The 23179-nt window shown below is 41.9% G+C and overlaps 1 protein-coding gene across 5 annotated transcripts in view; it reads right to left on the bottom strand.

Annotated features, from left to right (window-relative positions):
- LOC117761558 (arf-GAP with coiled-coil, ANK repeat and PH domain-containing protein 3-like) overlaps positions 1 to 23179 on the bottom strand; it is a 57329-nt gene that overhangs the window by 29488 nt on the left and 4662 nt on the right. For all 5 annotated transcript variants that reach the window (XM_034585572.1, XM_034585569.1, XM_034585568.1 and 2 more), the window contains exon 2: positions 131 to 188. In XM_034585572.1, coding sequence (XP_034441463.1) covers positions 131 to 188 — 58 coding nt within the window. The remainder of the gene's footprint in view (positions 1 to 130; positions 189 to 23179) is intronic.

Below are 23179 nucleotides of genomic sequence, written 5' to 3'. Positions count from 1 at the left end.
ACAGGTATTTGTAAAATGTTCTCTAAAACACAGAGGTACAGTGTTTACAGCCGTTTAAAGAGACAGACGCATGCAGCATATGCAGGTTTGACATTTTGAGCGGCACAGTCTTCAGCAGCATGGTTCATACCTTGTCGAGCTTCGCCTCGATCTCCACCACATCTGTCTCCACATCATCAATGCCAGCCCTGTAGAGAGAACACAAAGCCACGCAGTTAATCATCTGCTCCTCAGTCATTTCCAGACTCTGTTCAAAACCATTTGTGAAGAGAGGAGCCACAAATGAAGACGAAACCCATTGTGGTCGCAGTCAGAAAGATTCAAATCCATGTTTATTATATTAGCGGTGAGCCATAATATCACAGTAACTAATACCAGATAACTAAATTACATGATTTAGATTTGAAATGATCGTCTGTGAAATGTAATGTAGAACAATGGGAATAAAAGGGAGGGGAGGGATAAAAGCATAATTGAAAGGAATCAAAGTGACAAAGTGAAGCCGGATGAATAATATTCTCTGTATTTAAACACATGCCGCACCATCTACCATCATTTACCCCCCCCCCCCCCCCAACATACTGCAAATCACACAGCTATCAGTCACCACACATCACAGTGAGTTGAACATCAGTCCTGATGACTGGATCGACAAAGGCATCACTCTGGAAGATTAGTGGCCACACTGCCGAGCTGCAAAATCAATGAATGACATCATGCAGAGACACACTCTGTTACTTAAGTATCAGTAAGGGGAGCTGTTATAAGAAGCAGCAGCAACAGAGACAGGTTTATGAGAAGATATCAGCAGCTTAGCATTGAATAATAAGGAAAAAAACGCAGTAAAGGTCTCCAAAATGAGGTGTTATTTCATTTTTCAGTTTCATGTAAGATAAATATGAAGGTAATGGGACTTGATGGCTCTTGGGGGGGCGAGAAGCTTTTACCTTCCTTCCCCTGGGGGTGGTCTTCGATTAGCATGCAAGTACACATACACACACACACACACACACACACACACACACACACATAAATGCACACACAGAATCCCATGACCACATTTACAGGGTCAGTTGTTATGGCAACCCCATATATGTGGGGCACAAGCTGTGTCTCAATTCAGGGGGCTGCATCCTTTCGCCTTCTTCGTGGGCCAAACCAAAAAAGAGACGTCTGGTCTATGCGTCACACAACATCACATACACATCAGCATCACTTTGAGGACCAGAAGGACAGCGACACAGGGAACAGTCCTCTGATACCAGACAGGCCCCGACCCAATGGCTAGAATATTCACATCATATGAGCACAGATATTTACTGGAAATGACATGATACATGTCTGTTACACATAATGGGCCGTGAGTAAAACAAATGTTTGACTAACTAGAGTTGAAATCTGAGATGTTGACCTGTTAAACAAGGGCAGGGGAGCAGCAGCGAACAAGCTACAACTGAAGATTGTCAGCCTTTAACCAAAATAGCTGCATCTCATCTGTTGCTTCCCAATCTGAGCCACTGACCTAAAAAACACGTAAAGTATAGAGTATATGTGTATGTGTGTGACAGACATGTTTGATTAAATGGGCACATACTGTAATAATACTGTACACTAGTCTCCAATATCATTCTGCATTCTTTATTTCCCCCAAACTGTCTCGGATGACTGCGTGTGAATAGTGTGTCTATATAGAAGCGCTGTGGGAATATGTGCATGAATGACTGAATGTGACTTGTACTGTTAAGTGCTTTGACTAATCGATAAGACTGGAGAACTGCTATATATACAGTCAATTCGCAATGCAAAAGAATGCAGACTGTCTCCTCAGGTAAATAAATCCAAACTAATTCCTCAGGATCAGCTGAAGTCCGACCAAGAGCCAAGCGACGTCGTCACACCCTGCATGTGCTGGAACATGTCGCACGTAACCCAGAAAGAAACCGTGGGAGCTGATGAGCTCATCACACAATCCTCAACCCCGCCCTCATCCCCGACTCTTCTACTTGTAAAAACACAGACAGCTGATCTAATAAATCACAGCAGAAAACTCAGAGCAGAACATGTGAACAATCAAGTGATGGCACAAGTTGTTCTATGTTGTTTTCTAAAGGTTGTGACTGTTTGTGCTTTGCGAGGGAAGTGCACGATGGGGTCAGGAGCTTCACCACCTGCTCCAAAGAACAACATTCCCAGAATTCCTTTCTGCTCCTGCTTATTCTTGACTTGTGTCCTTCTTGCAATTGTCTTCTTCTCCTCTCATCCAAAACACTGTTTACAAAGGTGGCACTTTTTCTTGTGTGGTCTGCACTGGGGAACAGAGGTGATGGAGCATTTGTGGCACTTTGTGTGCTGTTGCTGTCAAATTTGTGGCGTGCAGTCCAATCCATCAGCTGGCTTATATAGTTCCTGCTCTTCGGCTGCATTTAAATTAGAAATACAACACGCACACTCACAAGCTCCACACCCAAGCAGCATCATGTTCTCCATTCACTCACTCTGAACCAAACACTTTCAATGTCAAACAGCTGTTCAATGCAGTGGATAAGCTCATTACAAGCGTGTCGTGTCTCTGGCGGCACACGCTCCCAATAAGCAGTCACTGACATTTGATGACAAGGAGTCAGCTGATACTCTACTGATCAAAGTTTTCAAGTTCAACACAGACTTACAGAGATAAACTGACTGAGGTTCTTGTGATTCGTGTCGCAGGTTGTTTGTGCTTTGGGAAAATCCATACAGTATGTGGTTGCCAGCTCTGTCGACGTTAAAAACCCCAAACCAGAAGTACATAGATAAAGGTGTGTGTTAATGAGAGCATGTGTGAGCTTGACAACGCATGTTTGTCCTTATTTGCTCCTCTCAGTGGTGTACATTATCTTGGCTATTAATTTCCTCCAACTGAATGCACCAGAGAGTTATGGGATTAAAGGGAAAAGGAGTAAGATTGTCTCCCAAGGAGGATTATGGGTAATGCTGCAAGACACAACAGCTGCATGAGGATGCCACGGTATTGAGGATGAAGATGATATATACGTTGTATATGTGCGCATTTGTGTTTGTGAGTGTGTTTCAAACTATGTGTCTCAGTGATGCCCACTTCCTTTGTGTGGTCAGTGTGTCTGTGTGTGTGTGTGTGTGTGTGTGTGTGTGTGTGTGTGTGTGTGTGTGTGTGTGTGTGTGTGTGTGTGTGTGAGAGAGACACACACTGGAAAAAATCCCCAAAGATGAAATGATGATGATGATGATGATGATGATGATGCAGGAGCGGGGGATGGGCTCATACTTGCTGCCAGCGGCAACACACTGTACAGGGTCTGACGTCATCAGTGAGGGGGGAGGGGATCCTCACGTGCACTTGCTCCACGTGTACTCCCATCAGCCCCAACAAGCATCTACACTTATGCTCAGAGTCTATTCTTGTCCTCCACGCTGTGTGTGTACTCTAGCATGAAGCTTGCGTGGCTATCCTCTCCAACCTCCTCACACGAGAGCAATGTGCACACACACGCACACAACACACACGCTCAAAGTAATGCTTTGAGCCCAGAGACATATCCGGGCCCCTGTGTCTTCCAGACTCGATGTGTCACACAACATCACATTCACATCAGCATCACTTGGATCAGAAGGACAGCGGCACAGGGAACAGTCCTCTGATACCAGACAGGCCCTGACCCAATGGCTGAAATACTCACATCATATGAGGCATTAGCACAGATATTCACTGGAATTGACATGATACATGTCTGTTACACACAATGGGCCTTGAGTAAAACAAACGTGACTAAAGAGAGTCAAAATCTGACATGTTGACCTGTTGATCCTGAAACAAGGGGAGTGGAGCAGCAGAGAACAAGCTAAGATTGTCAGCTTTTAACCAAAATAGCCGCATTCCATCAGCTTTATTGGGACCACAGTGCAATGTGTGTGTGTGTGTGTGTGTGTGTGTGTGTGTGTGTGTGTGTCTGTCTGTGTGTGTCTGTGTGTGTCTGTGTTTGTGTATTGGATTAGATTTAATAGGACTACCTGTCCTGTTGCTTCCTAATCTGATCCACTGACCTAAAATACATGTAAAGTATACATAAGTATTTGTGTGACAGACATTTTGGACTAATTACAGATTCAAATCAACAGTGTCAGGTTTACTAAGAAGTTCAGGTTGTGATGAGGTCATTTTATACTGACATCAGGTGGGTGAAAAGTAAATTCATGGTCTCATGTCTGACCACACACACACACACACATACACACACTCTTGGACTTCTATCTTAGTGAGGACACTCATTGACATAATGCATTTGCCAGCAACTTGCCCCAACCTTAACCATCACAACTAAATGGCTAACCCCCAATTCTAACCCTCACCGTAAAACCAAGTCTTAACCCTCAAACAAGCCTTTCAAAAAGTGAGGACCGGCCAAAATGTCCTCACTTTCTATAAATGTCCTCACTTACCAAAAATGTCCTAACTCCATAAGGTCTATCCTCAAAATGGTCCTCACAAATGTATTAGTACACACACACACACAGACACACACAGAGACAAACACCGTCTAAAAACAAAAAGTCAAAAGTGAGTATTTTCATACCGCTATAAGGTGAACAGCAGTGAGTGGAGAAGTGTGAACTTAAGAGCATCATCAGGCGGGTTTCACTTTAGTAATAACAGCTTAATGTTCTCCTATATGCTTGCCTGTCTGATTATGCTCAGTCCTCATGGGTTTATAAGACACTAATTACCATGGCAGCACTGAGAACGGACAGCAGTGGATGATATGAAGATATATGCAAATTTGTCAAATTTTGTCATGCTATTTATACTGTGGTCTCTGTCTCCTTAATGTTTCTATTAGACCGTTGTTGGTTCTTGTATGACATGATCTATAATACTGTAGATATAAAAAATAAAAGCAAAAACAGTAGAGAAATCTTGTTGATGCATTAAGCCACTTGATCTGTATGTACACACAGACTCAAACTGTACACTCATTTATAATGTATATACATTTTCATCTGTGCTCCACCCACAAGTTCAGACTGTACACACACATAGACACACAAAAATATCCCCTTCCCAGAATTCCAAGTAGCGAGCTCCATGGCAACCATTCATTGACCCCCAATCACCATGGCAACAGGCATCAGCATTACTTACGCTTTTTTTACTGACCAATTTCCTCCGAGTCTGATGTGTCTGTCCCTGTGCATCTCCAATTCATTATTCTTGTTTTATGAAACGCTCGTTCTCCACTGATGTGTGTTCGTGCAGCTCCATTAACCAAAACACAGAAATCTACTGATACAGTCTGTGTCACAGACGGGTCAGTGTGATACAGTGGTGCAGCTGCAGTGCCCGCTGCCTCACAGGCAATGTGCCCAGGAGGAGCCTGCTGATCCCGAAAAGCTACAAAAGGCTCTGTGGTCACTCCTGCATGCTGCAAACGTTGTCTTTAAACACCTGGACATTCTCTTATTGTGTTTAGATTATTATATATATTTTTTAATATTGATTTAAAAGTGTTAATTGAATAAAATCATGTTTCTAATAAACTAATAATGTCATTTGCTTTATTCTCCTGTGAAACCTCTTCAACAAGATATTAACCACAAAGCTCAAATTATAAAATCTGGTCGCTGATTGTTAATTTACAGATTACATTAGATGAAGTGATGTGCTGGTATGGATAATTTGCTTTGTCTGACAGTGAGCAGACGCAGGTGGTTTCGACTGCAGCCCATCCCTCGTTTCTTTGTTCTTCTCTCCCAATCCCCAACAATCCCCGTATGGAAACCAGTTTTAGTCAACTCAACAAACATTTACTGCTTTTATATTCAAACTGTCTACATCTTCAAAGGGTTCTGTACGACTTTGTGGTCATATTCTCAAACAGTCTCCGTGCTTAGCTCCAGTTTTTCTTGTCGTCATCTCTCTACACACAGACATCCTCCACCTCCTTTCTCTCTTTGTTTCATTTCTGCACGTCTCCTTCTGCTCCCTCTGTCTGTCTGTAACGCTCCTTCATTAGCTATTGGCATGGACAGTATATGTGTGTGTGTGTGTGTGTGTGTGTGTGTATAAGTGAGAGAGGAGAGAGAGGAGAGGCTGTACCAGTATACCAGGGCGAACAAAAGATGAACTAGAAACTGATGACCATGTACTTAGGCTACAGTATATTGTATTGTCCACTGTTCTGTAATTACAGACCCTGTGGAGTGTATGTCAGAGTGCTCCTTGATTCCCTATAGGTGTGGAGGGAAATATTGATTTGTGTACAGTTGCCAGGTTGACATTAATTGGCAGCTTAATCTGGAAAGCCATGACGACAGGCTGCTCTGTTGTCCAGGACTTCTCGCTGCTGCCCGCACCTACGCCTGCAGATTTAACCGAATCATTGGACAGTGGTCGCTGTGCATTGGTCTGTAATAGGCAGAATTTAGAGTCATGGAGAGGACATTAACAATTTGACAAGGTTATATCCTTGGACACAGAGTCAGTATAATGACCCTGAGTGCAGGGTTGAAACCATTTCAGGCAGAGAAAAGACAGATATTGGTGAAAAATACAAAGATATTTAGTTTTTTCTTACAAGTATTTCGCAAATACCAAGAGATGAATAAGAATTTAACCCAGGACAAAAGATTAAAGCTGTGAAAACAATCTCAGTTTTCACAACTAAAAGTCACATGTAAAATGTAACTCTGTCAGTTGATGTCTGCACCACTTGCTCCATACCACTAAATACACGTGCTCGTGCTCTGACTCAATTAACAGAGTAAATGATCCTCACAAACACACACACACACACACACACACACACACACACACACACACACACACACATTTGCCTAAACAGGCTGCCTTTTCACACCAATAACAAGTCGAGCCAAACACTAGTATCTTATGTGCGTCTAACAAAGCTGCCTTCACTGTGCCCCCCCCCCCCCCCCCCCCCATCCCAACACACAACAAACACCACACTCATCACCTGAAAAAACATTTGACTGCGCCGAGGGCTGATGAGACAAAGAGACCAAACATGACGCGGACAAAAAGGACAACCCTCGCTTGTATCCTGGAGCCTCGGCTTCGTGGTGATACACACAACTTAGCTGACTGGAGACAAAGTAATGTGCTGATCCAGAGCTCGGCTACAAAATACATCAAGTATGCAGCCACCATTTTGTTGAACTGTTTATTGGAAACAAATCCTTATTTACATTGTAACATATATAAAGCTGACGATCATGTTTTCAATTTAGAGATTGTTGGTTTAGTCTAGAAAGTGTTGTCTATAAGATGCTGTTACATGTTCATAAAATGTTAAAATATATGAAAAAAAGTTGACTAAATTAAAATAGTAAAAAAAACATCCACTACAATTTCCAAAAGCCCAAGGTCACTCGGGAACTGATGTATATGAGTGTTTTCTCAATTTGATGCAAATCCAAATAAAAATCCAGGTCTACTGGAGTTAAATATGGTTTTACATGGGGTGTTTTTTTTTTTTTTACTGCTGTATGGTAAAAATAGGGTTGGAATGTGTAGGTGACATATTGTGGATTCAGAAGGAAACAACAGTTTGTATATATTTTCAATGTCCAAATCAAAATGACGGATTTGGTGGAGAATTTAAGGGCTCTGTTGGGCCTTGGCAGAGGTATGTGCTCTATAAGTATATATATATATATATATATATATATATATATATATATATATATATATATATATATAAGATCTGCACATTTGCCACAAACTATAAGAGAAGATACAGAGTCTCTGCTTCCCAGCAGCTGTCAGACCACCTGCTCACTGGCCTCACTGAAGAAGAAGAGTGTGATGGGTCCTTGTTATCATAACTCACAAGCCGCGGTTCTGTACGCTGCTCTCTATAAACACAATACAGCTCTAAATATTTCTGGTGTAGTGGAATCGTCTGGGATGTGCTAACGTCATTTTATCATTCAAGAGTACATTCCAGCAGAAGGCCACAGGAAGTGAGTTGGAAGCCTCAGAGTGCAAAGCAGACAGAAATAATTTCCCTCTAATGCATTGTAACAGCAACTGGAGCCCGGTGGAACAGCGCAGAACATTTTCTCTCCTTTTTGAAAGGACATGAGGGAACAGGGATCGAAACAGGGAAAAAACGACTGAGAGGGACTGTTTTCCACAGGAAGCCACGCTGCTGGTTACATCATCATCAAGTGACAAAAATGAGTCCGTTGCCAGAAAGTCTCAAACCTGTGTGAGACGTATATAAAATGTAATACAGATGACAAATGAAAAAGAACCCCAAACAGATGTCTTAAGATGAAAAGCAGAGTCATAGACGTAGAATATACTGACAGAGATGTTAAGAGAGCTTTTAGCAACAAGGGCCGACACCAGGGTCGTTGTGATGTAAATAGAAACACGTGACCTCTGCAGCAGAACTAATTCGTTACATGCTGCACCAGCCCTCACCTTAACGCTCTGGAGATTTCTGTGTTGTTGTGAACACGTCTGAGCAGAGAATCTCCTGCTGCATTGTTCATGTGTGTGCAGCAACCTGCTTACAACGATGTGGCCTAAAGATGGACTAGATTTGGCCACTATGCTACTTTAATGTTAGCAGGTAAAGAGTATTACAGCGTAAGGTCTGACTCAATCTATGGAGACAATGGTTTGAGCTGAGAACCTGTACTGGCTCAGTAAAACATAAAAAGACAGACTGAAAGCAACAGGAAGCCACAAAAACAAGAGCCTAAAGTCAGACTGCATGTTCATCCCAAACTCCAACCTCTTTAACCTCCACTGACTCCCAAGCCCCCACCCCTCCAGTGGGGTAGAAGCGGCAGCCAACACGCACACGGACGCAGGCTGCATGAGAAATGCAGGGGAGGAAGAAGAACCCCTGTGGTGTGAAAGCACTTTGTTCCCAGGACTCTTCTGCCTCTGTCCTCTTTACATCCATCCCACCCACAGCCAACAGAGGCCCCACTCAGATCCTGGCAATAACAACCCGTCTCCAATGGTCCAATCACATGTGCACCCCGGGAATTAGGCCGCGTCTCCAAATGCGTCTCGTGTGACCACTTGTGATACTGAAGGATGACAGTGATGGAGTCACACTGGAAGTCAATCGCTGTGTCCCAAAGCCACGGATGGATTGTAAGACAATTGACCCCCAAGCATAGCTACAGTATGTAAAAGGACTCCCATCCCAACCCATCTTCACATAATTAGCGAAACCCATGGGGGGTTGCAGATGTGGCAGCCCACCAGGATCTCTCTCTACATATATATCTATATATATCTATATATAGATATATATAGATATATATAGATATATACATAAAAAGAATATCCAGTCCAAGTCCAGACAATCAGTTTTTTGTTTGCATTTATGAAGGCAACAATTCATGATCCCTCTAGAATCCAAATGAATGAAGCAACCATTATAAAATAAGCCCACCTCTCACGATATGTCAGTCTCTTCTACTGTCATTATATACAGAAACAAGCATTTTTGTCACATACACACAAAAACTGTATGTAGCTATACATTCGCTTCCCATTCGTCAATTGTACATATAGAAAGAGAGCATCCAGCTCACTTGGGCTGATGATCTACTCAGGATCAGTATCAGTAAACAGTGCAGTTGACACACACGCTCAAGTAAACGATTGTTGCCGAGCCATGAATTGATCTATTGAATTTAGATCCTGCAGCATTTTCACACTGGAGGAATCACTTCTCTCATTTATGAGCAGAGGAACATGTGCAAACCTACACAGTCACTGTTGTAATGAACTTTTTGTTGCTTAAGTTCAAAAGTATTTTCTAGAATCACAGTTTTATACTGTTCGTTATACTTTACATTCTCGACATACAATGATCCCTCTATATTGTACGGACTCAACAGATATTCTGATACTGCGATGCCAGGGACTAACAACCCCCATTCGCCTGGAGCTGGAAGCCAGAAAGAGAAACGAAAATCAGAATGAAAGTGCACATTGTCCTTAAGGATATTTCAGCCCTTTCCTTTCCACCAAAACAGGCTTTTCAGGACATACACTTTCCACTGAGATGGCAGCGAGAGTCTTCAATGGAAAAAATAACAACAGTAGCCAAGTCAAGTAGCAGACATGACTAGTGATGATTCAAATATACAAGAATTTGGATTCAAGCCACCTGCGCAAAGCACCTGTTAAAACTTGTGTTACAAAATTTACAGGAAACACAAACTCTGCTTAAAACATCCTGCCAAATGAAAATCACAATTCACAAATCCCAACTTGTCCCCAACTGGTTTGTTCACTGGCCTTTTACTGTACGGCTTCAAAGAAAGCTACAGAGATGCTAAGGGACTGATAGAGACAGGTTTACAGGTAAACGCCTCCAGCATTGCTGAGCAAAAGAAGCAACTGTTCATATTAACCCAGCAAAGAGCAGGACTTCTTCCTTAAAGAATGTCTGGCACAGATAAGGCCTGCTTCTTGTTTCAGCCCTAAAACACACACACACACACACACACACACACACACACACACACACACACACACACACACACACACACACACACACACACACACACACACACACACACACACACACACACACACACAATTGTATGCATTTGTGAATGAGCTAACCTAAATAGAGTATATGTATATACTGTATTAACATGTGCAAGACTTAAGCAAGCTCACAAAGACAAATGTGAAATATTGTCGGAGTCAGAAATCTGATCCCCTGTTGAGACTGCAGAACATCTGATATGTTAAGTTATTTTGTATTAATGTTATATAAATGTATCATAAAATGTAGTCTTGATAACATTTACTGATATCAATGATAACATTTACTAATATTCAAATTGATTTATCAACTCAGTAGAACGCTCATCACCGCCAAGGCCACAGTTTCAAACCTGCTGCACCAAACTGGACAAATTAAGTATGTCCTCTAAATATGCTGGTTATTCATCATTTTCCATGCATAATGGTGAAATCTTTGAAAATGTCACGAAAAAAACAAAATCAAACACCCAATCTCACAATGCTAAAGACAGTGATAAAATAAATTGCTGGACCTGCACCAATATTCATGGAAATCTGTTGTGTAGTTTTTGCGTAATCCTGCTGACAAACAAACCGTCCATCAAACAGGCAAACAAACAGGCAGGGAAAACACAACGTCCTTGGCAGAGGTAAACAATCTAGTGTTGAGACACTGTGTTTCTTATTACCTAAAAATTAAAGACATACAGTTTCTATATTTGTATGAATCCCATTTTGAGTTTGAGTCTGACAAGAGAAGAGAAATACAATATTTGGAAAAAACAGGAAAAAAATTAAATGTTTGTTTTGCATTCACTTCCAGGTACATTCAATTCAAAAGGATAACAAATACACAAATTTATTGATTCCTTTATGTAAATTCCTTATGACACTGTGTAGGTCTGAAACCAGGTGAAGCAGTGAGTCAGTTTGTTTTAATATTTAATCGTTCCTCCTCCCACAAAAACCTACAGAATCAAAGCTAAAGATATATGCTTAGGTGTGTATTTATGGCTGAGTGTGTGTGTGTTTGTGTGTGTGTGTGTGCGTGTGTGTGTGTGTGTGTGTGTGTGTGTGTGTGTGTGTGTGTGTGTGTGTGTGTGTGTGTGTGTGTGTGTGTCTTTGTGAGTGTGCGTGCATTTTAATGCAGACATGTGATAGAGTAGAGATGCTACTTTGAACCATGAGACCCAGAGGAAAGATATGAGCTTTGCACAACAGCCTGCTTCCCTCCTGTTATCTTTGGCAGCACTGATCCAACATTAGCAGAATAAGTCTCCTGTTGACACCCGAGTCAGATGTGCCAGAGAGGAAACGACCACCTTTTAACACTTTTATCCATCTAAGAGCAGTGTGTTGGTGCCAAAGACTCAGTGAGGGGACACGCTCTGGCTTTCTGGTTGGCATTAAGTAATTATCTGATCATGTACATGTGCTTCACACTCACGCAATCTGAACAATCAGATCTTGGCCACAGATCAACCTGCAGATCTGGTTTTATTTTTCTGGGTTCAGCTTTGGTAAACTGATACACTCTGTTTGAATCTAAAGGACAGGAATTAAAATCCCTATACAGCTGCATGTAAACTCATTCCTCTTTTAACTTTGTACTGTCGCCATCCGACCCTCACGTAACCTGATGTTTTTTATTTATTTATTAAATGTTGTCACGTCAGTTGGAGGATTTCACAATGACAGACCGGTCCGGGGTGTAAGTTTTCACTAAAAGCATGCTGGGACAGGCCGCTACCCCTTGTAATTATCACGGCATGTTGTGGTTTAGAAAACAGATGGATGGAGAGTTTATCGACAGCAAAGGTGAGCACATATTAAAAGTGTATATAACCAGATGAATCATGTCTTTACTGGATTGTGACCAGATGCGTCAAGTCAGATGCTTGTAGATGTACATCACTGTTTGGCTGTAACAATATTTAATCATTAAAGTTAAGCTTCATCCAAATAAAACCCACGATCAGACCTCTGACAGTTATTAATGTCTCACTTCCTGAAACACTGGTCGTTGATGTTTCCACGTCTGGAGTCAGTCATCATTTTAGCACAGACGACACTGTCAAATGTCCATAAACTGAGAATACGACCCAACCGCTACAAACACAGAATCTCATGCTCTGATTTCGTCAGCGAAAATAAACTGTGGCTGTTATCTCCGAATCCTAAATGACCTGTCATCACCATTTCAGAAGTCACACGGACCCAAATGTTTTCAATGAATGACTGTTAAATATATTATGTGGAAACAAATGGTTCCCTTATCTTAGTGTGAATGTGAGTGATAAAAGAAAGGAAGTAGAATCTACTGTGGAGTGATTACCAATCTTTAGTTTGGAACGTCCATGCGGCAAATATAAAATAAAGAATATACTGTGATTCCCATTAGTATTTATCATTGTGAAAGCACAGTTTCTGTTGGCCCATGATTTGTCTTTTCATTCACTCCAGAGTCTTTATCACTGAATGTTGGGATTAAGGATGAAGCGACCGCCAACACCAGAGGATTATTTCCCAGTTTAGGACAATGGCCACATTTTCTCTCCCTTCCCTCGAGCATTTTCTCAGTCAGACAGTAATGGCTCTCAGCACACGTGTCACAACATGTAGTGGAGTAGATGGAAAATGGAGAGAAGGTTCAGGGTTGGAGAAAGAATGAAGAGACAGGTTTACACTAACTCGAGGGGTGGTCTTACACAAGACCCCCGCACACAGACACAGCTAGAGAAACAAAGCATGCTGGACTCAGAGCCGCGGTCTGGAACATGTAGGACGTTACAGTCAAAGTGTGTGTATGTGAATGTGTGGACATGTGTCATGGCCTCACCTATGAAACAAAGAGAGCTGAAATGACTTTTTTTTTTAAACAGAATCTGTACAAAAATATATGAGACGAATAGAAATCCTGTTTGGGGCCTTTCGGTGTGTTTCTGTGTCGAGTTTGCATTTTCTCCCTGTGTCTGCGTGGCGCAGTCCACATGCAGAATGGGGTTGGATTAATTGGAGACTCTAAATTGTCCGTAGGTGTGTATGTTGGCGACGTGTCCAGGGTGAAACCCCATGTCAGCTGAGATTGACTAGAGCTCCCCTAGGCAAACCTCCAAGGATGAGTGGTAATGAGAATGGATGGATGGATGGATGGATGGATGGATTTATGGATGAATCCTAGTGACTCAATTGCCATTCATTTTCATTTTTTAAAAATATCATTCAGTAACACCTTCTCTTACAGGTCTCATCATTTTCTAATAACTTCCCTAGTTTTACTGAAAATAACAAAGTGTGTTGTTCCAATGATGAATGATGAGGGAATATTCTATTTGATGAGTTGAGAGGGATTTCTATGAAAGAGCTGCTAAGATCTTAATGACTGGAAAACTAATAGATCAACTACATCCAAAGCCAATCTTCATTTATTACTCGAGACGCGATTCTTTTTTTCCCCCTGCCTGTACACACCTTTTGTCGACCTGCTTCAATGAAAAACTCGAGGATCACTAAGATTTAATCAAAGTGAATTGACCCCTCGCTCTAGTTTCTCTATAATCAGTCCCACATTACATGATCCTTTCCAGGAACATTTCTTTGAATGTGAAGATACATATCAGTTTCTTTCTAGGAAGTTGTTAAGAAACTGAAGTGTTTGCCAATGTTATTCTTATACAAGCAATTTAAAATGGAATTAAAAACCTACATGAGTGTTGTGCTATCAGCAGGTTTTGTCTGACAACATTCAAACTGTTGGTTTTTCAACTGCAAGACATAAGAAACTTACAAGAACTGTTGCTGGCCTCAGGGCAAAACACATTTTACAGATATTAGATTTTAGAGACATACTAAACTCTAAACTATCAAACTTAGTATTGACTTTGGCTCTTTGGGCAGAATTTATCAATATACTCAAGTGGTATCTCGCCAAAACGTTAAAGACATGTGTTACAGTCTTGTACCATTCTGAAGGAGGTATAAAGTTAACTATGCAACTTACACAATTTAACATATACATATATAAAAAGACAGTACTGGAAAAATGTGTTTGGCTGCAAGTGAAAGTGGAGCCTTGACAGCCCGCTCTCTGATCTGCTGTATTCGTCCAAAGTAAACCGCCAGTTGCAGTCACCATGAAACATTTAGTTATGCTTGTTTCACATACTGTTGAGCCTTAATCTCCCTTCTCTCCGGCCAAAATCTATTTTACAGAACTTCCCTGTTCAGCCAGCTACATCTGTCAACTCCACAGTGAAGTATGCACACACATACACACACACACACACACACACTGTAATTCCCATCATGACTCTACACCCACATTCCAACGCAATGGTATATCAAGCATGGTCATCCTTCCTTCCTGCCCCAAGACATATTATCGTGCATTATGGAGCATGTTTCAGCTGTTCAGATTTTTTCAGCTTGCATGCGATGGGCAATCCATCCAACAAATGGAAGAGAGCACTCCCTGTGTCAAAGAGCGCATGTGTATATGCGATTTTGTGGGGGTGGTGGGAGTGATGGATCCAAGAAAGTGCGGGACTGCTGACACGGCAGATGGGAATGTTTTCATTTGGTTACAAGGAATTCCACAGAGATCAGAGGCAGGGATCCAGGCTGAATAATGTAAGGATGGAGAACGGGGAAAGGGAATCCATGGGTTTCTGCAGAGTGCAATCAGTGTTCCAGTTTTCTCCTCTTGTCTCTATAGAAGATTGGCATGTCAATCACGCAGGGGTGTTTGGATTCAGTGAGTCAGGGAAGGTGTACTGCCAAGCACACAGCGAGCCTGTGTGAGCAAGCTGCGAGGAAGCGATAAACGATAAATGTCTCGACACACTGTCGCTGAGAGGACATGGGAATAGCAGAGGAGGTGACACAAATCAAGTGGGTGAGTGGTGGTGGTGTTCAAGACACCGGAAGTGAAAGTCAGTGGTCCAAAATTCTGATGCAATCTGGTCCATCCTCCTCCACACAGCATCACATGGTGCCCGGGGCGACAGGAACGTGGGTGGAGGACGAGAGACAGACTGAGAGAGTTGGAAAAGGCACAAGAATAAACAGGGGGGGGAGAGAAACAACATATAGGAGCTGAAAATAATAATAGGATGTAAAGAAAAACCGGAATGCACAATACTGAGAGAGAGAGAGCAGAACTAAAACAAAGGCAGAGAAAGTTGGGCCAAATCGGAACCAGCTGCTCGACTGGATCCCAGATGTGAGAGAGTGAGAGTCAGCATGCACACACACACACACACACACACACCATCTCTTCTTGTCGTCTGCGAGCCAGAGTAAACCCCATGACTATTTAATTTGTCACCTCAGGGAAACTGTGTCCGAGCAGCGGCTGCCATTTGACAAGACAGCTGTCCACTTCCTCTGCTCGCCTCCAGCGCCGTCCTCTCACACTTCCTTTTGCTGGGAAATCTTTTCATGTGGGTTTTAGTTCATGCTTATATAGGTGCCTGGAAGATAATGTAACTCGTGACGCATTCGCCGAATAAATCTGTGAAATATCAAGACAGGATCGCACCGCAGTAACGATGGAGACCATTAATCTTTCTCCACTTTCCGTCTTCCGTTCCTCTGTCTTTAAGTCCACACCTCTGAGTCCGTTTATCCATCCAGTCCACCCACTGTTGTGTCTCTGCGCTCCATCTCTCCTACGAACGTCTGTCCAACAATTATTTCCGCTAACATGCCAGTCATCCATCACCCCTCCACTCCACATTCAGTTTGAAAACAGACAGACTCAGGTAATCTACTGAAACCCAATCCGCCTCGCTGCTGCAGCCCTGACACTGATTCATATCCATCCCACATCTGCAACAATGGACCGGAGGAGAAAAGCAAACGCGTGGGAAGAGGAGGATGAGAGGTAAAGAGGTAAAAAACAGGTTGGATAAATGTCAAAAGAAAGACGAAGTGCTGCAGTGAGAGAGAGAATCACTGAGAGTAAAGAGGGATGACAAATGTTGACAAAAGACCATTCACTCCTTTTCTCTTCCTGTCTTTTCTTTACCACTTGGTTAAACCAGTTGGGTGATTTTTGAAGGCGAGCACGGTTTAGCAACATCCTGTAAAGTAATTCCCACAGTGTGTAGGTGACAAATATCCACTTCTTGCCCAATGTCTCCTTTTTACTGGAACACAATGGTTTGTCATACCAGCATCAGAGGCAGGGATTTCTATGACGATCCCTAATCTGGAATACTACACACATTAAAGACAGAAGAATGTGTGTGTTTGTGATGGAGAGATGGTCTTGTGGAATGGGCTTTTCCCTGCCCTGAGCTGGGTGTAAGCAATGAGCACTGCAGTTGGTATTTCATGGAATGGTTTACTCTGACCAAGAAATGCTTCAGGATGAGGAACTGTTTCCTGATCTTTCAACTCTACTGTATAAAGAAATGCAAAGTTGCATTTGAAAAATCCAAAACAAACAAAAAGCCACCAAGAACTTGAAAGGTCTGGGTTTTTGCAGACACCATGTTCTACTGAATACCTTTTGATTACCCATCGCCAAGGAGGTTACATGTATGTTTTCATCTGCGTTCGTTTGTGTGTTAATTTGCAGGATTACACAAAAACTGCTTGACAGATTACCTCTAAACTTGCCGCTATGGGGCATGGGTCAGTCCATTAAATTTTGGTACAGATCCGAATAAATGGGCAGATCGAGGAATTTGGTTTTCCTTTCTCTGCAGCAGCAGATTCAGAGTGACAGGTACACAGATTAGAGAGTGAAAGGCAAGTTCTCGTATGAGAGAGAGAGAGAAATGGATTGAATACGACATACAGGTACGCACACAACTGCAGCTGAAACTGTGAGGTCTGACTGTCTGCGTGGACAGTAAGAACTTTATGGGCGATAGCGTGAACACGTGGCAAACAGTGCTGCACACGGCTGTACAATGCCACAAAGGAGCAAAAACTCAAACCTGTGGCAGGACAAACTAGAATTTTAGCGGACTGGCACAGTCTAATGGGAAACACTGCTTTGATATGGCAAGAAAGGGCATTTGCCTTGGCGGCTGTATGTGGCCTCAGAGTGCCCATCTGCGTTTGTTTGTCGGATAGTTAGCAGGATTACACAAACAACTACTGGACAGATTACCAAGATACTTGGATGTGGTATGAGTCAGGAAAGAACTCATCATCTGGGAGAATAATTCATGGATCTTGGTGGACATTTTTTTGGCATGTTTAGGGGACTGATATTTATGAGTGTGCTATTTGGTGCAGATCCAAATAGAAAACCGGATCTAGTGAATTTAAATGTGGTTTCATATGGGGGATGCACTCTACTGCAGTTTGAGGAAACCATTAGGTGATTGTTCCTTTCTCTACTGCAGAACACAACCGTATAAAGTCACACTAAAGCAGCCCATGCTGCATACATACCAGCAATTTACTGTTTTGTAACACACGTGCGAACACACATGCTGCTAAATGTTTTAACAGCTTTTTATGTGTGCATACATGCATGCATGCCTAAAAGTGTGGCAGTGAGGTCTGAGGTCTGGCCACCACAGATGCATTCCACATATTACATACCGGCTAGTCCTGTTTCTTTCCCCCTGTGAGATTTAATGACTTCCTGTGGAGTGAACTCTCAACAGCAAATTTTGGGGTTCATAGTTCAGACATGGCTTCCATTATGAGCGCTTAACCTCTTCACGTCTTAACCAAAAGTCAACCCTCTTTGTTTGTGTGTCAGTGGTTATGACAAAACATAAAGTCTGAAAAGGGTTTAAAATGGTCATGACACTCAAGGATAGACAAACAAAGATGAAGAGAGCTGCCAAGGAACAAGATGCAGGCAATTTACTTAATTGTTCTGATTCGACTTTCAACGGGTCTTGGAAGAAGAAAAGAAGACAAAACAAACTATCAAATCCTGATCTGAGTAACAGCAGTGAGAGAGGTTGTATACAATGAACTGTGAGACAGCAGGAGAGAGGTGAGACGGTTCAAACTGTCCCATATTTTTCATTCCTGTTGTTCGTGATAAGAATCCAATTTGATCCGAGCATCACGTTGTCAGAGGTCGGACTTCTACATCTGCCACAATCCACAGCTCACCTTGTTCTGTTTTCCAATGAGGTCATTTCAAACGGAGCCTCCTCTCCACACAGTCTCATGTCCTTGAATTGGAACTGCATTGACTGGTGAGTAATGTTAAGGGTATACAGGCTCCCTTCAGAGTGCACGGTGCTCTTGATGATCTTGTCTTTATTGACAAAGTCATTACTTTAATTAGGAGAAACTGCCCATTACCCTTTAGTCTACCTAGACATCAATCACTGCGCTATGAACAGAAAACTAAAGGAGACACAGATGAATTACAGTTGTTATAATAAAGTGTCTGTTCGCTCCCTGCCTTGAAAAATTGATTGTCCAATTAAAGCTTAGTAACTGTAACTGGGCGTGGCCGGTCTTTGTCATGTTGAAGCAGTGAGATTGGTGCTTTAGTGGGAGCACAACTTTTTAGGATGTTAATTGCCTATATGTTTAGTCATAAACCCAGCCTCCTCCATGTTAGTCGATGGACGAAAGAAAAAGGCAAAATATATGGCAAATAAGTGAGAGACGTCACTGGCGTAAGATGACATCATTCAGATATTTTGGCTCCACACAGTGAGATGAAGTGGAGAAACATCACACAGCTTTTAACAGTCTATGGTTGTGACATAGTTCGTTTTTGAAGTTAAAAATAATAGCTACTTCTAATATCTAATCTATTACAAACACTGTCTTTGTTTGAAAAATCACCAGACTACTGCACTGTGGTTTCAGTATCTTCATGTGATGTGTGACATCAGCGTATACCATCAGGTCTTAAAATAACCCAAGCTTCACAGTATAAAGGTCAGATTGATATTATAGATAAAAACATATATATTACGTGGCACCTGATCTTGAACAAATAAGGGCAGGAATCCAGCCTGTGCAGCACACTGAAGCAGCACATGTCGTTTGAACTGCACTTAGACTTATTTGTGTTGGACCAATATCTGCAGTTCTACATTATCCTGCGCACCACCGCTGAATGGGATGGTAAAATTGTATTGAGGTTCTCAGGGTAAGAGGCTGATAGTGTGTGAGCTGTAATAGGGTGTGTAGGCTATCCAGTTGATTTAATCAGAGAGTGTGGTTACTGATAATCCTATTTCATAAATGGGTCCTACACTAAGTCCCCCGGCAGCACGTGCAGCACAGCGGCAGAAAATCTGCTGCACCGTGGACTCGGTGGAAGTGTCCACGTGCTGGACTGATGTTCTCTCATGAGCACATCAAGCTACTGCATACGCCTGACATGCCAGCAGCGACAGGAATATGATTAGCCTACATGCTAGCCAGCAGACACACACACCATGCTTGTGTGGCACAACCAGATAAGGACAATGAGAGCTGATAGAAAGCACATGCAGGCTTCATTACTGTGCTCATATCCACTATCCCCTGGAAAAAAGATTTAGTAAGAGCATGTGGATTGTCACATTAAAATTCAGATAACAGAAAGTAAATCATCTATCTTGATGTTTTTTTTATCTAACCCCAGAACAGGTCAAGCCGTTTCTGATTCTATTATGGTTCCCAGGTAAGATCTGGTAAAGGTAATTATGATATTATGCTAAATGATGTCATATTCAGGCTCAACTAGTAAACACACTAGCAGCCTTGCCGTAAATTATATGGCACAGTCTGGTACACCGTGCAGTGGCATTAGAGATAATACGTTTCTCCATTTAATTGCTCCATGATTATTCTGATCTACTGGCTGTAACAGCTTCAGCTTCCAAAAACAACTCAACAACTGCGCTCATGACAAAACTATCCTTGATCTATGTGCAGCTATTACAAATTATTAATGCTAATTCAATCAATCACCACTGACTGCCAGTGAAACACCTTTTCTTACATGATCTTCATGTTGGGTATAGTCATTATTCTTTTGACATCTGTGTCAGGCTCCTGTATGAGTGATGCCACTGGATTAAGGATTCATATCCTGTTTATTGGTAAGAACCCAAGCTCATGTGAGATGCATGTGAGCAGGGACGCAGGCCTCGTTTTTTAGCCACTTAGTTTGGCTCTAATTCACTGAAGTGGTGCGCTCATGTAGTCTGACATCATTTCATTATCTAGGGGCATCAACTCAATGCACCCATACAGGAAAAACAAGGGTGGGGCTGCCCTCTGTTCACCTGCTCCATCCACTTTCAACAGTGGATAGTCTTTGTTCAGGAGAAAGAGAACAACACAAATCTGTAAATATGCAGCACAGATGCTGCAGCACCAATACGACCATATCCAGTAACCACAATGTTTCACGCTTTACACGTGACAGACGTGTTTCCAGCAAGGCCTCTCTCACACACACAGGGGGAACTGAAATATTCATGCAAACTGATGGGAAATGTCAAGATATTTTTAAAGCCCTGATGTTCTACATTGTCTTATTGTGACATTTGTAGGTCAAGAGAGTTTAAAAGGTAAATTAGAGGTTAAAGTGATGCTTTCCTGTGGAGAAGGACATTTACTGAGTTCACCACTAACCTCATCAGGAGTTTAGCAAAAACGAAGCAGCGTATCAACCCGATCCTCCATCTACTGTAGATCCAGCTTTGAAAGCTTTTTTCCCAGTGTGTGCAACTATTAGACTTGAAGTAATCTAAAACAACTGCATCATACTGTAACAAATAGATTTAGCACAAGGAGGGACAAAGCCTTTCAACAGTTTAACATTAAAAAAAAAATGTTATAGGGTTAGTTACTGTGTTAGAAAGTTGTTTTATTATACTGTAGATATACAGACATAAATAATAGCTATAAAAATTTAAACCTATAAGCATCAGAATGTTCTATGTATGTTAAAGTTAAACATCACTAAACATTTTATGCTAGAATTATTTTCCTTATATTTGTTTGGTCTGAATATCAAATAAATTGTGTGAACCATATCATTTCCATGGATTACAGATTCATATAGAGAATTTAAGTGTCCAGTATTTAATAACTATATTCAATCTGCTCAAATTCAATAGTCTAGACAACATTGTCGTTGTGTCCATTTATAAACTGTAATTTACATTATATTGACAATGTAGCAAAAATAATGCTACAAAATTAATCTAGCAATTCTTTACATTATTTTCTGTCAGCGCCAATGTCCAGATTTAATAAATTTAATACTTCTGCTCATCCATTAGAGCCACCGTAGAGATATTAAACCCCATGTGTGGGAGCGTAAATAAATTGTTTGACCTCTCTATACCTTTGAAGAAAAAAAAAATCTATTGCTTAGGGGGCAAATCCCTCAAGATTAGGGCCAAATGTCAGAGATTTGTTTGAAGTTTATGATGCATTTTCCAACACTGATGTAAAGTCTGGGTCTGAGCGGTTTAAAGAAAAGAACGAATCCTCAAGCAGAGCAATTTCATCTTTACAATAACTAAAAAAAAGCTTTGCAACGGATGGAGACAACCTCCATATATGGAGGGTAAGAGGATCGGGATTCCAGGCCTGTGGGGTCGTTCTCTTGCCGAGAGAGAGCACATCTCCTGTGTACATGGGTGCATTAGGGAGAGTGGTTGGGAATGAGTGTCTTGACATTAGCAACTTAATGTGAGTGGTCTGGAATCTTTCTAAACGTTTTGCAGAGGATGTTGTAGACTCGGATCTATTTTTGGTGAAGTTCAGTGGGTCACGGTGTGGCTCTGAAAGAGGTTTTCTCCAAAAATGAGTAAAAGACAAACTGATAAGGACACCGGGTGTGTATAGTTGAAAGCTGGCACTTCATACGTCATTGTCTCCAGCCCGGGAAGCTTTCCAAGCATCATCACGTCAGTAAAACACACAGGACGTCAGCGTCAACCTTCTCTGGCAACAGCTAATTTGGTTCATCACTTTAATGCAATTTATTATCTACTGTAAAACCATCCACACTCTCTGAAGGTCATCGTGTGCCGTTCTATTTTACGCTGCAAGTAAATACACCTTCACCCTCTCTGCTGGCACACACACCCGCCTGCTGGCACACGCCGCAAACAGCTGTGCGTGGCCCTGCGATGAAGTGGACAGATATTAGTCTCCCCCTGCATCCTGGAGCGAGGCAGGAGGATATGCAGTCGCCATGCCCATGAAAGCAACTGATCACCCATGGCAACGACAAGTCCACTTCCCCTCCCCTGACTAGAAACAGCAGCGCGGTGTTGGATATTTACATATTTCACAGGCGATTTAACCGAAACGGAATCCATTATCTTTGACAACCGAGTTTATGACATGTGTAAAAAAAAAAGGATTGCAGGTGATGATGATGCAGGTAAGGGAATAAAAACCCCAGACAGTTAAAAGAAACCAGGGCGCCAGACGGATATCTGGAGCATCAAATGGCACTTTAATCTGTCAATAAACGGAGACGTGCTTTTAAAATAATGCAGGGAACCAGGAATAAGGACTAAAAGGACCGAGAGCCTCTTGTTATGAAGCGCTTTCAAATCTTTTATCTTGGTTTACCCATTACTGTAGGCCTATATAAACTCCAGACATTCTTCACTCTCTCTTCATTAAAATTAATTTCATAGTAAGAGGGTTTATGTTAACTTAATATGGAGCACAGCA

Source organism: Hippoglossus hippoglossus, chromosome 5 (assembly GCF_009819705.1).
Source record: "Hippoglossus hippoglossus isolate fHipHip1 chromosome 5, fHipHip1.pri, whole genome shotgun sequence".
Classification (NCBI taxonomy): Eukaryota; Metazoa; Chordata; class Actinopteri; order Pleuronectiformes; family Pleuronectidae; genus Hippoglossus; species Hippoglossus hippoglossus.
The sequence above is the reverse complement of the archived record's forward strand: the minus strand, read 5'-3'. Positions and strand labels throughout refer to the sequence as shown.